Below are 17221 nucleotides of genomic sequence, written 5' to 3'. Positions count from 1 at the left end.
CACCAACCTACCAAAACACCCTTGGTTGAGCTGCATCACCAAAGTGGGCCACTGGAACTGGTGGGAGTACACCCTTTCACACGCTGTTCTGGGATGGAAGGAGGGTTGAGAACTGTGGGATACAATTCAAGCTCCTTGTTTTTTATTAAAAAAAAATTTTTTTTTTAATGTTTATTTATTTTTGAGAGACCACAAGCATGAATAGGGGAGAGGTAGAGAGAGGCACCAAAGCAGGCACCAGACTCTGAGCTGTCAGCACAGAGCCTGACATGGGGCCTGAACCCACAAGCTGTAAGATCATGACCTGAGCCAAAGTTGGACCCTTAACCGACTGAGCCACCCAGGCACCCCACAATCGAGGCTCCTTAATATGACACATCAGGCCTGTTATTGTTTTGCCCCTATCAACCTCTGTAATCTGCCACACCATTTTTTTGCATTTTCTGTTTTAGCAGTACCAAATTACATCTCACAGGATGTAACATGCTGTTTGTTTCATGTCTCTAGGCCTTTATTTGGACTTATTTTCCAATTTATCCTTCATAAGCTTATTTATGTATCACTTCTTGACTTCTACACTAGTCATGTAAGCAGTTTTGTTGTTGCACATAGTAGACTGTATTGCATTTATTTTTGTAGTTTTCTTTCCTAAATTATAATATCCTTGAGGACAGAACCTCTCAAGTATCTTTGTACCCCAATAAGCAGGCACAGCTCATACAGATGTTAGGGCTTCGCTAAATACTGAACTGAATTGAAGCTGGGCATATAAGGTCCTGCAGCAGATCTGTTCTATCACGAAGTGTACTTTACCAGACTTTCCTTGTGGATTCTTTACAATTCAAGTATGTATTCCTTGTTCCCTTGAGAAAATAATGCTCAATAATAATAATAAAGAGATACAAGGAAAGAACAAAGAGCGTCTTGTGGGCTAGGCAGTGGTCTAATATATATTTACTCAAAAGGAAGAAAGCTGAGGGGATGTAAATGGTGACCAGAGGAGGTTAATGTGTTCTTCTTCAGGGACTAGGAGGAGCAAAGGATAAGCCTATGTAGTTAACCCTGGAGGTTTACTGTCAAGGGGCACCTTGGTGGCTCAATTGGTTAAGCATCTGACTCTTGGTTTCTGCTCAGGTCATTTACCTCACGGTTTGTGAGTTCGAGCCTTGTGTCGGCACAGAGCCTGCTTGAGATTCTCTTTCTTCCTCTCTTTGCTCCCCCCACCCCCCACCAATAAACATTAAAAAAAAAAAAGATAATTGAAGGGCACCTGGGTGGCTTGGTCGGTTGAGAGTCCGAGTCTTGATTTTGGCTCAGGTCATTATCTCATGGTTCATGGGATCAAGCCCCACACCCCACATCGGGTTCCATGCTGATGATGTGGAGTCTGCTTGGATTCTCTCACTTCTCTCTCCGTTCCTCTCTCTCTCTCTCAAATAAATAAACATTGGGGTGCCTGGGTGGCTCAGTCAGTTAAGTGTCAGGCTTCAGCTCAGGTTATGATCTCAGTTCGTGGGTTCGAGCCCCATGTCAGGCTCTGTGCTGACAACTCTGAGCCTGGAGCCTGCTTCAGATTCTGTCTATCTGTCTCTGTCTCTGTCTCTCTGCCCCTCCCCTGCTCACACTCTGTCTCTTCCCAAAATAAATAAATTTAAAAAAATTAAATGTTTAAAAAATATGTCTTTAAAAAACAAAAAAAGAATTGAATCAGGAAAGCTGTGAGGTCCTGAAAAAGAGTTCTCTTACCTCCCAAGGCTCAGATCATGGTTTTTGTTTTTGTTTTCTTTCCACTTAGGTGCTGCAGAGCTTCAAGATAATGGACTATAGCCTCTTGATGTCAATCCATAACATAGATCATGCCCAACGAGAGCCCTTAGGCAATGAAACACAGTATTCAGTTGATACTCGCAGACCAGCCCCCCAAAAGGCTCTCTATTCTACAGCTATGGAATCTATCCAGGGCGAGGCTCGGCGAGGTGGCACCATGGAGACTGATGACCAGTGAGTGGGCTCAGGGACACCGGAAAGGAGAACATAGACTCACTGTAGGTTTTTCTTGAGGAGGGGACCCAGCTTCTGGAATAAGAGTAACCCTGATTCAGGAGTTAAGTTGACAGTATTAGTATTTATAGAACTATAGAATGAACTTTCTTAAGAATATAAAAAGAAAGGAAGAAGTCTTAAATTGGGGATTTATAGCACATCTGAGAAAGAGAACTATTTGAAATTAAAAGACTTTTTGAAAAGAATCTACTCAGGGTCTTAGACACATCTGCCTATTATATTAAAACTTCATCGGGGCGCCTGGGTGGCGCAGTCGGTTAAGCGTCCGACTTCAGCCAGGTCACGATCTCGCGGTCTGTGAGTTCGAGCCCCGCATCAGGCTCTGGGCTGATGGCTCGGAGCCTGGAGCCTGTTTCCGATTCTGTGTCTCCCTCTCTCTCTGCCCCTCCCCCATTCATGCTCTGTCTCTCTCTGTCCCAAAAATAAATAAAAAACGTTGAAAAAAAAAATAAAATAAAATAAAACTTCACCAAAAGCAATTTGTTATAGGCAGCTTTATGGAAGATGTCCTTCTTACCACGGTGGATCTATCAGGGAAGCATATTTACCGCGAAGTATAAATGTCTTGTAGGTAGTTTCAGTTTTTTTTTTTCAACGTTTTTTTTTTTTGTTTTTTTTTTTTTTTGGGACCAAGAGAGACAGAGCATGAACGGGGGAGGGGCAGAGAGAGAGGGAGACACAGAATCGGAAACAGGCTCCAGGCTCCGAGCCATCAGCCCAGAGCCTGACGCGGGGCTCGAACTCACGGACCGCGAGATCGTGACCTGGCTGAAGTCGGACGCTTAACCGACTGCGCCACCCAGGCGCCCCATAGTTTCAGTTTTAAGTCACGGTAAAGGATACCATGACTCTCAAGAAGAGTGTCCTAGTGGGCGTGAATTAAAATATGAAAGTACTGAGGAAGTTCAGTTATCGGAACGTTTCCAACATGGCTGAGTAGAGGTGATATTAGATTCTCTTTGGTGGAATTAGGGTCGGAGGGGGCAGGTGAGTGAAACTTGGAGGCAAAGAGGTTGTAATACGTACTCCAGAGTGGTTCTTGGGGATGGAGGAAGGTTCTCACTCTTCCCCAGTTTATGGGAGATGGGACGGTTATGTTTAGGTCTCAGTTCCCTGTCCTGATCTGACTCGAGGTTACGAGAACCCCGTGTGCCAGGCCAAAGATTTTCTTAACTCTTTTCTTCTTGTCTTCCGGAACAGTATGGGTGGCATCCCGGCCCGCAATAGTAAGGGGGAAAGGCTGCTGCTTTATATTGGGATCATTGACATTCTTCAGTCTTACAGGTGAGGAGTGCACAGATCCCAAATGAGGGGGCAGTGTGGTTGCAGATAACCACTCACATTTCTCCTTCAGGTGGGCTTGTCACTAAATTCTTCCTGAAACAAGAACAGTGAGTTGCAGCCCAGCTGCTTACCTCATTAGGTTTTAAATGATGGTTTGGTTCATTGATTTTGCCTGTCTCCCTGGCTTCATTACCCTGCCACTTCCCCAAACATAACACACACCTCTGTGGAGAGCTGAGTCAGTCCTCAGAAGCACCAGGGTAGAATACACCATCTGTCTGGCTCTTTGTGAGAAACCTGTGAGATAAGTCACACTCCACATTGGGATACAGCTGGAAACACGTTCCCCTTTCCTCAGAGGAAAAACAAGAGGATCACTGTGTTCTGTGCAGAGTGTTAGCCTGTGGAACGGAGGTAGTGAGGTGGTAGTGAGGGGAGAGCTGGGAATGCTGGATCCCAGGTTTCAGCTACTACTGAGGATTGGACAATACTTGGTTTACCGTTTCAGCGTCTTATCATCCAGTTTTAATTCCTCTCTTCCCCCTAGTAGCATACCCATCTATTCCTTCAGTTCTCCTTTTGTAATAAATGCTCTTGTCTCTGACTTACCAGGGACATAATTACTGCTCTCTTTCTATGGGAAGCTAAGTGACTTCCCTGGAAACAGCTTTGATTTCCATGTTGAACAAGCATGACTGTGTCTGTTCTTTGGAAAGCCAGTTTTATAGAGGGAGTGCTTTCCCAGCTTCTTCAACTCTAAAAGAGAAAACTGTGTCATTCACTTAAAAACTGTGGGGCTGTGTGATAAACATTTTTCTCGGCAGGTTTGTTAAGAAGTTGGAGCACTCTTGGAAAGCTCTGGTACATGATGGGGTGAGTAGCAGTTTGCTAGAGGCTCTCCTGCCTCCTTCAGTTCTGATTTGCCCCCCTCCGTTTGTTCTTATTTCATTTGTGGGTTCTGCCCTTCTGCTTGGGTCTCAGCCTAGGGGAAAGCAGCCCTAGGACTAAATAGAGGCCCTCTTGCTGGGCCTTCCCATCTCTAACTCTGCAGCCCTCTCTTCTGCTCTGCAGGACACCGTATCGGTGCATCGGCCAGGCTTCTATGCTGAACGGTTCCAACGCTTCATGTGCAACACAGTGTTCAAGAAGATACCCTGTAAGTGGCTTCTACCAGATGACCCCCCAGTGCCTCCCTTACTCCAGGAGATGGGGGGGCAAGACACCTCTGTCAGGGAACTGCCAAAGCCTCTTCTGCTCTACCCACATCCCGTGAGAACTGCTGCCCGTCTTTATGTCAGTCACACTGTCTGTCCCCGTGGTTTCCGAGTTGCTGCTTTCCCCCTGGCTGTCCCTCCGTGTGTCATTGAGGTGAAGGGCATTTCTAGGAAGTGGGATTGGTGGGGAAAAAGTGTCGTTGTGGGAGTAGGATCCACGCCACAGGCTGAGATAGAGCCAGACTTACAGAGATAGACAAGGATATCACAGGTGTTCTATTTTCTGTTCATATCCCCAGTGCCAAGGAATTCTCAGAGTGGGATCAAAGGGTTGGAGAAGCATTTACTGATTTCTGCTTAGCAGTCCTTCTCACTCTCTTTCCTCAACTTTTGTGACTGGAAAGTGCCAGTATTCTTCTTCCCAAACCTTCCATGCTGTTGACCCTGGCACATTTCCAACTCCTCCTTCCCATCTCCTCATCTTAGGCCTCAGTCGTCCCTCAGTGAGGCAGAGAGGACTTAGGCATGCCAGACAGTCTTAAAGAAACATGGAAAAATCTTTTCAAAGTCTTTTCAAAGTGATATATAAACAAGTGTAAAGTATCACGGTGCTGTGTGCGTAAGTGCTACAAGGATGCAGAGTGAAAGGGTCATCTTCATCAGCTTGACCTGGAGGACGTTACTAAAGAACAAGGGGATGACGGAGCGGAGGACATCTCATCGGGTGGAAGCAAAGCCATCGAGGTTGCGTGTAGCAGGGGAAAGATGTGCGTGTGTGTGTGTGTTTCCTTTCGTCTAGGTTCTCTGCTTTCCAAAGTGAGGTGACCCAAGATGCACACCCTGTCCTCTGAAGAGTAGTTAATAGAGCTTGTCTTTGTTGACATTAGTCCTTCTGCCCGCTTTGCAGAGCACCTTTGGGTTTGTGTTGGGGGTGCTGGCGATTTGTATCTGTGTCTTGGTGATGGTTTCTTAGGTGGGTGCTAAGTAGGCTTTCTCTTTCCCTTTTGAAGTGAAGCCCTCTCCTTCCAAAAAGTTTCGGTCTGGCTCATCTTTCTCTCGGCGAGCAGGCCCCAGCGGCAACTCCTGCATTACTTACCAGACATCGGTCTCTGGGGAGCACAAGGCACAAGTGACAACAAAGGCGGAAGTGGAGCCAGGTCAGCGCCAGGGCTGGGGCTCCCATGTGCGTGGGCACTCCCTCCCTTCCTTCGGAGCCCTGTCTTATCTGCCTAGGACCTCTACTCTCCATTCCTGTCCAGGAAAAGCCAAGTTGCTTCATTTTTCCCCCCCATATTTTCCCCACCCCATTTTGTCTTCTTTTTTATTTATTGATTTTCTTCCCTTTTCTTTTTTCCAGGCGTCCACTTCGGTCGTCCTGATGTTTTACCTCAGACTCCACCTTTGGAGAAAATCAGTGAGGTCACGACTATTCCTGACCCCTATTTCTCACCTGTAGTTGGAGAGACTTTACAAATGCAATCTACAAGGTTGGTTCCTTGGCCCCTTTCTCCATATAATCTTTTCATGTCTCTCTTCAGGTCCTTAGGAACCTCCATAAGTTGTTTCTTCAAGAGATCATTGTCATTTGCTCCTCACTAGATTTTTGCAGGTTTACTTTCTTTTAGCTGATCTCTAGTGATTTGGAAAAGTGTCAATATCTCTCCATCTTTAGGGGGGTGTGCAAGACTTTTCTGATATTCAGTCAAAACACGCCCCAACCAACCCTTTATCTCCTGATGAGTTAGATGAGAATTCTCTGCTTATTTTGTAAGCCTGGGAAGATTCCTGGGCAGTGAAGAAAATGAACAGTCAATCTTGCAAAAGAATCCAGTATGAAGATTGTGATTTAATTTTGTTACATGGTGTGTTGATTATTCCATCATAATACATTAACCTAAAACTTAGTGGCTTAAAATAACAAGCATATATCATAGTTTCTGTGGGTCAGAATCTGGGTCTTCATGAAGTGTTGGCCAGGATTACTGTCTTGTCTGGAAGGTTTGACTGAGAGGCTTCACTTCTAAGCTCATTTATGTGCTTATTGGCAGCATTCAGTTCCTTGTGGGTTACTGGACAGAGGGCATTAGTTCCTCACCAGCTGTTGGCTGGGGACCTTCCTGTTCTTTGCCACGTGAGCCTCTCTGTTAGGACAACTCAGCACATAGCAGCTGGCTTCTCTCAAGAGTGAGTAAATGAGAGTGCATGCACCTTTGCAGAAGCCATAATCTTTTTGTAACCTAACCTCAAGATTGACATCCTGTCACCTGTACTGCATTGTAGTCGCTAAATGTGGCCCACACGCCCACACTCACAAGGAGAAGGGCTTACACAAAGGTATGAATATCAGGAAGCAGAGATCATGGGGAGCCACCTAATGAGCGACCTGTCACAGTCCATCTTCTGGCCCCCAATAATTCACATCCCTCCATGTGCAAAATGCGTTCATTGGCTCCCATGGTCTCTAAAAGTCCCATCCCCATTATAGCAGCAGCTCAAATTCCAGAATTTTGTCCTCTGAATTAGGTCTTGGTTTGAACGAATTCCCCAGGTGGTGTTCCTCGAGTATAGTTCCTCTCAGTCTTTTGACCTGTGAAAAATAAAGAGGTTTTCTCCCTTCATACCCAGCAGACAGTGGTGAGGCAGTAAGGAGATAACCACTGTACACATTCCTGTACAAAAAGAGGAGCGAAGGAGGCACAGAGGAGTCACTGGTGCATAGCTAAGTCCAAAATCCAGCGATTGTTGGAGTTTCTTTTATCGAGTCTCAAAACATGGGGGTAATTCTCCATGGCTCTTGGCTCCACCCTTTGGAGTCTTGGTTTTGCTTTCTGGGTCTTCCCTTTTCACAAAAGGTAGAATGTGTTTGCAGCTGAGTAGTTTTGTCAGCCTGCTCTCTTGCCAGTACAATTTTAGGGTCCAGTGGTCTCTTCATTTTGTACTGTTTCTGTCCCTTTCAGTCCAAGCTGGTAATGTTTCTGTTGTTATAATGCCCTCATAGATTTTGTGGACCTCCTATGAATCTCATTGGGATTCAGTCCTTCAGACAAAAGCCACACCCACAGATACTGACCGTCTTGATATAAGCCCTGTGCTTCTTAGAGATCCTGTTGTTGAGAGGATCTACAAGACATTAATCTTTTTGGATGGCCTTTTGCATGATTGAATAGTACTCTAACCAACAAACTTTGATTTTTCTGAGGTCTCAAAAAAATGTTTTACAGTCATACCATTGGCTTTGTCTTTAGGGCACATTTTCCTGGTAGTACTCAGGTTATAAAACCTTGCTTGTTCACAAGCCGTTTCTTAATTTCAGTGTGGTTTGCTATCTGGAGGGGCTCAGAATTTTCAAAACCATTAAGTCCTGGCAAGTCCTCCTTTTATTTAATAGTCCTTCCCTTAATCTTTTTCTTCTCTTAAGTTTTATTCTAAGCATTATTAAGAAGGAATTGCATGGCACCTTCAGGACTTTGCTTAGAATTCTCCTTTGCTAGATCACCCAGTTCATTAGGCACATATTCTACTTTTCACATAACTGCATATGATATTGCTGCTAAACTTTGTTCCACTAAATTCCTTCACTTGCCAGTAAGATCTTTCTTACTCTCCTTTCAGCCCACACTGGCCACTCACCTATTCAAGTCTAAAATTCTACAGTATATTCATGGCACTTTTAAACTTTCACTAAAACTCTCCTTAAAGCCCACTTCCCTCTTCCAAAGCTACTTCCACTTTTTAGATTTTTAGTTCAGCAGCACTTCACTTTCAAGTACAAAAAGCTGTATTATCGATTGTGTAATAAATTACCTCCAACTTGGCAGCTAAAAACTACAAACATTTATTATCTCAGATTTTATGTGGCTTAAATACTTCATTGTGACTTAGCTGGGTGCCTTTGGCTCAAGGTCTCTCAGGATATTACATTCAAGCTGTTTGTAAGGGAAGTAGCCTCATCTGGAGGCTCGCCTGAGGAAGGATCCATTTCCAAACTCACTTATGTGGTTGTTGGCAAGATTCAGTTCCTTGCAGGCTGTTGGCCAGTGGTACTTCCTTAGTTCCTTGTCACATGCTTCTCTCAGAGCAAACAGAGCATGAGCCAAAGAGGAAGCTAGGTAGGGTATTTGGTAACCTAATCTCAGAATTGATGTTTTCTCATCTGTCCACTAGAAGAGAATCACTAAATCCAGCCTACATTCAAAAGGAAATTTTACAATGGCATAAATATCAGGCAGCAGTGATCACTGAGTGCCTGCCACACCTGGGAATTGAGGACAGAAGGGGAGGATATTAGGAAATACTTTGTAGTACTCAAGATGATAAATAGTTAATTAAAATGGCATGCTTCTAAATCTGGTAGTTTCTTAACCTTTTCTTTCTGAATCCTAAATTGATCTTGAAGTGAAATATGGAGAAGCAGTATAAGATCTGACTTGAAAGGAGGGTCCTTTTTCTTTTTTATCTTCTAATACTTCTCTCTGCCTCCATTTTTTTTTTTCTCCTGTTAGTTCAATCCTCTTGGAAAAGCCTGAAGTTGCAGAGTCAGAGTTCACCCATGTGAGTGTCTGGGATGTGGGGGAGGTAAATGCTTTGAAGGGTATAAAGATGATCACTGATGGAGTGGAACAAGGAGTTAATTGGCAAGGTTAAGGGACTGGGTGCCCCCCTGAATCTTGCCTTTTTGAATTTTGTGGTTTGGGAACCTTGTACTTGCAAGCAGAGACTGAAATAGAAGAAGACTTCTTAATTCTTTTAATCAGGTTGAAATTAACTTGAATTCCATTCCTGGCTCCTCATCTCATACTCCACATCCTTAATTTTACACTCTTTCCCTTTCCAGTGAGCAAAAAAATTCAGAAGACTTAGAACAAGATTCTACCAGCTTGGTGATCCCAAGATGCCAGCCCTTGCCCCAGCAATGCTGAGTTTTCTTCTTCGTGGTCATCACAGAAGAAGCATATTGGAGGCTAGGGGGGCTGTCTCTTTCCTGAAGAAGATCGTCTTCTCCATCCCTTTCCTTACAAATGGGCCTTAGTGCCTCGGACAGTTGAGGACAGCAGCGTCCTCCCCACTTCTGAGTTGAGTGGCATGAGTTTTCAACTGGCCAGCCTTGGCTTCCACAAATGAATTGTTTTCAAGCCCCCAGTTCTTCCTGCTAGAAGCGGGGTTGCTGGACTTGGTGGTTTTCTTCCTCCTCATCTACCCTTCACCAGGAGCTGGACTCTTAATTTCCTCAGGACAGACTGGCTGGCACCTTATCTCCACCTTAGCTCTTTCTCTGGAAGAAGACCCTGGTAACTTTTGTAAAGGTTTTGGGGGAGTAATGGTGTTAAACCAACTCCCAACTTCCTTTTTTTTCTTTTTTCTTAAAAAAAAGGAAAAGAAAGACTAGCGCACAGCACACAATTTCAAGCTAGTTTCAGATCAAAACTCCAGAAGTGTTGGAGAGCTGCCTGTTCATGGGGTTCCCTCAGAAGAGCCCCCTGGTGTTTGAGAAATGGAAGTGTGGAACTGCTTTGCCAAGAGCAGCTCCTCTTTAACTCCTCCTCTCTTGATGAATTTCTTAAGGCTGAAGGAATGGAGAGAGTGGGACATGGGGTAATCTTTACCCCTTTGGTTGAAACAGAAGGGCGGTCATGGGGCTGGAAGATCAGAGCCCTTCCTAGGCAGGACCCGACTCACTGAGGGGCCATCACAATTATTACTGTTCTGCAATTTGAAATATATTCTGCTTGTTTTTCTAAATACGAAGACTTAATCAAATGAATTTGGATCCTTCTCGAAAGGTTTCTTCCTTGCCCTTCCCACCTTTTCTGACAAAGTTCTGCTGTTCGTGGAGTTCAAGTGGAAAGGGGACACCTGTGTCCATTTAACAGGCAGTCTAGCTATGAGGCTAGAGGATATTCTCTTAGACTCACAGGGAGCCAGCAGATTCTTGCCTAGGTGAGGTCATTGCTGTGCCACATGCCCTGCCCCTTCTCATACAGAGAACTCGGAAATGGGGGCTTTGTAATCCCTTTGTTCCCGTCTCCAAGAGTTGTGGTTCCCCATCTGATCCTCCTACTCCTGCCAGGGGAAGAAGGAGGCCTGGCATCTCAGGCAGATTGTTGAAGACTCTCCTGTCCATCCCACCCGACCTTGATAGTAGGGTAGCCCATCCCCCAAGTAACTGTCTATATTAGACACCCCCAGCCAGTTTCTGGCTGCCTGTCTTTGCTGCCATGTTCTTTTTTACAAGAAGGAAAGAAACAATTCTTGCTATTTTTTTTCATAATTTACTATTTATGATGTATTTAAGTGTTTTATTCAGGACAGAGTTCTGTAGGGGGTGGGAGGGAATATTTGAGGGAGGCTGGGTCTTAGGGAAGGGAATGGGGAATCAACATTTTTATGAAGTGTCATTATTTGCCTCTACTTTGTATTGTTCAGAAATCGCAAATGCAATATAAAAGTGATAAATCCTTGGTTTTAATGTATTAAACTTTCATCAGTTATTTAGACCTCTTGTTTCTTCCTAATTCTTTTTCATAACACCGTACACTCCATCTCCTGCCCCAGTTCAGGCTCCATGTTCTTTGTGTTTTTCTGAGCGAATACTGTGTCTTCCCCAGGTTCCTTCAGTCTGGTGCAGGCTGGTGCTGGCTTCATTCCTTACCTTCCAGCCACCCCTCCACCATAACAACTTCAATTTGACAGGGAAAAGCGGTGAGTGAAGAAGGGAATTACCGTAGGTCTGTTGCCTAGAAGGCAACCCATTTTAACTGATGGATCTTGGGATCCAGCACCGAAAATCTTCCTCAAGTTTAGGAGGAAAGGAGAGGGACAAAGCAAGATTGAGACAAGTTGGTCTTCAGATTCCCTCTCTTTCCTTCCCCCAACCTGGCCCTAAGGCATCACTTAGAAGAGCATAGAGAAAGCATCCCTCAGTTCTGTTTTCCTCTTCTGTGAGGTTGAGCTTAGTTAGGCTCTTTTACTGTGATGGGAAACTAGGCCAAAGAGGGGGTGTTCATTCTAAGGCTTGTAGGTGGGGGGCTTTGGAGAGAAGCAAGTTAATACTATTCTTTCCACAGCACTATTCCTTACCTTGTTAAGATCATTCTACAAATATATAAGCGGCAGGTAGCAAGCAATGCACTGGGCAGTGGAGGTCAAAAGAAGTAATTGACCTTCAAGAGTGTATAGTGTACATACATGTGTGTACACAAAAACAACATGTTAGATGGGATACAGTGAAGGATTTCAGTTGTCTGGAGAATGGTATGGAATATGTAAGAAAATTAGAGGTCACTGTGGACCAGAAGTGTTGGAGAAAGTTGTACTTGAGCCCAAGGTCCTAGAGGTGTCTCTCCAAAACAGAGAACAAGGAAGAGACCACAGCAGAAGCAATGGTGGAGGAGACTTGAATGAGAATCTTGGTGTAGGTGGAGGACACACAGGAAACCCTGACTGCTAGACTGAGGAATTTTTTATTTCATTTTATTGTTTAAAAAAAAATTTTTTTTAATTTTTTTTTTTAACGTTTATTTTATTTTTGAGACAGAGACAGAGTATGAATGGCGGGGGGGGGGGGGGGGGTGGGTGCAGAGAGAGAGGGAGACACAGAATCTGAAACAGGCTCCAGGCTCTGAGCTGTCAGCACAGAGCCCGACGTGGGGCTCAAACTCACGGACCGTGAGATCATGACCTGAGCCGAAGTCGGACGCTTAACCGAGTGAGCCACCCAGGCACCCCTGTTTTTAAAACTTTTCATGTTTATTTATTTTTGAGAGAATGTGATCGGGGGAAGGGGCAGAGAGACAGAGACAGAGTCTGTCAGCTGAGCTGTCAGCAGAGCCCGACACAGGGCTTAAAATCATGGACCGCGAGATCCTGACCTGAGCCGAAGCCAGACGATTAACCAACTGAGCCACCCGGGTGCCCGGAATTTTTTATTTTAAATTACTATGGGCAGTGAGGAACTGTAGAATGTTTTTTGCCTGTAGGACACGATCAAAATAATTCCAAGACTAATCTGTTGACAAAGTTCTCTCAAAGTATCGGATAGGAGAAGCAGACTGATTAGACTATAATAATTCAGGAGTGAGGTGGTGATAAAAAAGCAAACTATGATAGAACAAGTAATTGGAGTAAAAGGAACTGGGGATTCTCAAAGTTTTGAATGTAAGCCATAGGCTCAGCCTTCCTTTAGACTGGATAAGGAGAAAACTTCTTCCCTAATAGGACTTGAATCTGAACATGTTTTAGGCATAAGTTTACCTGTTATGCTGAATAGGTGCAGTAGACACCCTCTGATGGTCAAAGGGCCCCTCTAATGAGCAGCAGCTGCTACTTCCACATAAAACTAAAAGTTTAGGAAAGCAAGAGACCATGGTTTAACGTTTTTCTTTTAAGCATGTCGATCTCAGCTATTCTGAAAGTTATTCACTAGAATTGGGGTCTCATCCCTTCTTGCCATAGATTCCAGATTAAACTGTGTATTCTTTAGTTTTTCTTCCTCTTTTCTTAAATATTTTATTTTGAAGTAATCACTACACCTAACGTGGGGGCTCGAACTTACAACCCCGAGATCAAGAGTAGAGTCGCAAGCCAACTGGGCCAGCCAGGTGCTCCTCTTTAGTTTTGCAAGGACACAAAAAGGTCAATATCATTTGAAAAATTACTGTCTAGAAGTTCATTATACAGCATCTTTTTCCAATTAATTCTCTCACTTAATGGAAATTTCCAACCAAAAGAGTAGTGAACCACCATGTATGCATTGTCCAGCTTTCAATAATTATCAACAGAAGTAAGGCCAATCTATCTCACCTATTACTTTCTTTTTTTAGTTTTTTTAATGTTTTATTTATTTTTGACAGCATGAGTGGGGGAGGGGCAGAGAGAGAGGGAGACACAGAATCCGAAACAGGCTCCAGGCTCTGAGCTGTCAGCACAGAGCCCGATGCGGGGCTCAAACTCACAGACCGCGAGATCATGACCTGAGCCGAAGTCGGACGCTCAACCGACTGAGCCACCCAGGTGCCCCTCACTTATTACTTTCTAGTCCATCCCCACTTTCTTTCTGCACCTCCAAAGGATTAAGTTAAAATAAATCCCAGACACCGTATTCTTCCATCCACAAATACTTCAACATTTAACTGAGATAGGGACCCTTTTTAAAAATATATATAGGGGTAGGGTCACCTGAGTGGCTCAGTTAAGTGTCCGACTTCAGCTCAGGTCAAGATCTCACGGTTCGTGGGTTCGAGCCCCATGTCGGGTTCTGTGCTGACAGCTCAGAGCCTGGAGCCTGCTTCAGATTCTGTGTCTCCCTCTCTCTCTCTGCCCCTCCCCTGCTTGCACGCTGTCTCTCTCTGTCTTTCAAAAATAAGTAAATGTTTAAAAAAAAATTTTAAATAAAAAAATATATAGGGGTAAAAAAATTATATATAGAGACAGAGAGAGAGAGGCACCTAGGTGGCTCAGTAGGTTGACTAAGTATGACTCTTGGTCTTGGCTCAGTTCTTGGTCTCGAGGTTCATGAGTTCTAGCCCCACGTTGATCGGGCTCTGTGCCATCAGCACAGACTAGGATTGTCTCTCCTCTCTGCCCCTCCCCTGCTTGTGCTTGCTCTCTCAAAATAAACTTACAAACTTTAATATATATATAACTATATTATCATGCCTTAAAATTTTCTTAATAACAAATCTCCAGCCAGTGGTCAGAGTTAGCTAATTGTCTTACAGATGAATTTTTGTTAATAGTTTTTTTGTCCCTAATCTCTCTTGAACTCCCTCTAAGGTTTTGCCCCCACCACCCAACCAAAACTTTTAATAAGGTCACTGGTGACCATCTGGCTAAATCTGTCCGTCCTCTGACATGGCAGCAGCATCTGACAGCTTCTTATTCCCTCCTCTTGGCTTCTGGGATACTACTTTCACTAGGTTGTAGCATGGTGCTACACTGCTACATCTCTTTTTTCGTGCCTGCCTCTCTAGCCTCTAAATGTTGAAGTGCCCCAAAACTCAATAATAGGGCCCCTTCTTTCAGTCTACATTCATTCCCTAAGTAATTTTTTAAGTCCTCACAGTAGCCTAAAGACCTATATAATTTGTTCAAACCCCATATCACCTCATGATCTAAAGACTATCTCAATATTGGCTAAAAGCTCCCAAATTTCCGTCTCCAGCCTAGACCTTTCCTTTGAACTGCAAATTCCTATATCCACCCGTTTACTTGACATCTAGATCCAGGTGTCTAATAGGCATCTTAAACCTAACCATGACCAAAGCTGAATTTCTGGTTCTTGTCCCTTCTAACCCATCTTCAGAAATAGTGATGGGGCATCTGACTGGCTGGGTAGAGCCTGCCACTCTTGATCTCAGGGTTGTGAGATCAAGCCCCACGTTGCACATGGAGCTACTTTAAAAAAAAATTTTTTTTTTGATTAAAAAAAATAATGACTCCATGCTTCTAGTTGTCTAGAATCAACTAGTGTCTTCCTTAACACTCCCTTCCCTTAAAACCTCCATCAGATCCATTGGCAAATTCTGTCAGTTTTGTATCTTATGAAATACTTGAAACCCAACCATGTATCACCATTTCACCCTTGTTACCACCCTAGAATAAGCCATCGTCATATTATCTGATCAGTGAAGTGGTCTCCTAAACCAGTTTATCTCCTGCTCTTTTCCCCAAGGGCATTTCTCTGTAGCAGCCAAAGTGATACTGTTAAAACACAAGTCAGATCCTGTCAATCGTCTGTTGAAAACTGCAACAGCTCCTTAACTCACTCAGAATCCTTAAAATGATCTACGAGACTGTACACCAACCTCTTTACTACATTTGCTTCTCTGGTCTTCCCCTCCCTCTGTCCTTCTACTCCCACCTCTAGTAGACTCCAAGTTCTTAAGTACACTCTTGCCTCAGGTCATTTTCACTTGCTCTTTTCCCCAGGTATCCTTTAGGTGTCTATAATATAAGGCTTCCTTAATGTCCTATTTATATAAAACAGAAACCACATCCACCCGGGTTTAATTTTCTCTGAAGTGATCACCATTATTTGAAAACAAATTTATATATTTATTTATATTTTTAATGTAATGCAATATATTTCACATATAAATATATCATTTTAATATATAAAATAATATATAAATATAAAAGTATATATATTAAATTATATAAATACATAATATTTATATTTTATTTATTCATTTATTTGCTTGCTTCCTCACTGGCTTACTACTGTCTGCCTTCCCCCATAGAATGTAAGCTCTGTGAGGGCAGGATTTTGTTTTGTTCCCCTCTAAGAGCCCAGAATAGTGCCTGAGCCACAGGTAAATGAGTGGATTGTTTTGTTCTTTTTTTCATTATAGAGCTCTCGTTTTACCAAAATGTGATGCTGTCAGATTTTGTCTTTTGTGCACATTGTTGCAACTCTCATTTCTCTTAACAACTTCTGACATAATGCTAACAGGACATCTCTGTTCAAAGAGTATTGGTTCTTGATTCCCCAGGTTGAATTAAGTCAATCTATTTTTCACTCTCATTTTTTTTAAGTTTATTTATTTATTTTGAGAGAGAGAGAGCAAGAGGGGGAGTGGGGGGGGGCACAGAGAGAGAAGGAGTGAGAGAGAGGATCCCAAGGGGACTCCGAGCTGTCAGCATGGGGCCCAACTTGGGGCTCATCTCACCAACCATCAGATCATGACATGAGCTGAAATCAAGAGTCAGACGTTTAACCAACTGAGCTACCCAGGCGCCCCTCACTATCTCATTTTTTGATGGTCATTATATTTTGCATTCTTTGCAATATCTCCATAGACTTTTCAAAGTGTAGTAACTAGGGGCGCCTGGGTGGCTCAGTCGGTTGGGCATCTGACTTTGGCTCAGGTTATGATCTCAGGACTCGTGAGTTCAATCCCTGCGTCTGGCTCTGTACTTACTGACAGCTTAGAGCCTGGAGCCTGCTTCAGATTCTGTGTCTCCCTCTCTCTCTGCCCCTCCCCCCACTTGCCCTCTGTCTCTCTCTCTCTTAAAAATAAATAAATAAACATTAAAAATTAAACAAAAAAGTGTAGTGACTAAAAACTGGTCACAACCTATTAAATGTCTGACTAATGCTGAGATGGTGACACTTCCCTGCACAGGTATCATGGATCACGTTTTCCCAGAACAGTGATGACATTCCAGAACATTCATTTCCTAGTTTGTTTGTGTTGAATGTTTGTCTTCGTTTACTTATACATTTAAAAGAATACTAACTTATAGTTATCCTTGATATTCAATTTGTCTTTGGAATTGTATTATTGCAATTAACCCAGAATATTTTTTTGTTGATGGATTTTATATTTTATGAAATACCCTTCTCCTGATCTTACTTCAGCTATTTGTGTTGATTTCTATTTTGTATAATATTAATATAGGTATACATGGTTTCTTTCATTACTGTTGCCTGATATATATATATATATATACATATATAGTATACATATATATTGTATGTATATACATGTATATGTATACATATATATAGTTTTTTTAACTCTCCCCCTTTATTTTTAACTTTTTAAAATGTTTATTTTTGAGAGAGAGCGCGTGAGCAGGGGAGGGGCGGGGATGGGGTGGAGAAAGGGGATCCAAGGAGGGCTCCACTCTGACAGCAGCAAGCACAACTCAGGCCTCGA

General features: G+C 43.3%; 1 protein-coding gene across 6 annotated transcripts in view; it reads left to right on the top strand.

Moving 5' to 3' along the window:
* Positions 1–9511, top strand: part of PIP5K1A (phosphatidylinositol-4-phosphate 5-kinase type 1 alpha) — a 38745-nt gene extending 29234 nt beyond the window's left edge. For 2 of the 6 annotated variants that reach the window (XR_013557375.2, XR_013557376.2), the window contains exons 8-16: positions 1796–2001; positions 3265–3348; positions 4173–4221; positions 4420–4504; positions 5573–5719; positions 5920–6049; positions 6611–6746; positions 9065–9113; positions 9397–9433. Coding sequence is in view for 2 of the 6 variants with exons in the window: in XM_060622662.3 (XP_060478645.1) it covers positions 1796–2001; positions 3265–3348; positions 4173–4221; positions 4420–4504; positions 5573–5719; positions 5920–6049; positions 9065–9113; positions 9397–9399 (753 nt within the window). In the remaining 4 variants the exon portion in view is untranslated. Of the gene's footprint in view, positions 1–1795; positions 2002–3264; positions 3349–4172; positions 4222–4419; positions 4505–5572; positions 5720–5919; positions 6050–6610; positions 6747–9064; positions 9114–9396 lie in introns of all 6 variants that reach the window. The other 4 variants (XM_060622662.3, XM_060622661.3, XR_009607196.3 and 1 more) reach the window with 3 other exon arrangements.
* Positions 9512–17221: the final 7710 nt, after the last annotated feature.

The sequence above is a fragment of the Panthera onca genome, chromosome C1 (assembly GCF_046562875.1).
Source record: "Panthera onca isolate mPanOnc1 chromosome C1, mPanOnc1 haplotype 2, whole genome shotgun sequence".
Taxonomy (NCBI): Eukaryota; Metazoa; Chordata; class Mammalia; order Carnivora; family Felidae; genus Panthera; species Panthera onca.
This window is presented reverse-complemented; position numbering and strand designations above follow the sequence as displayed.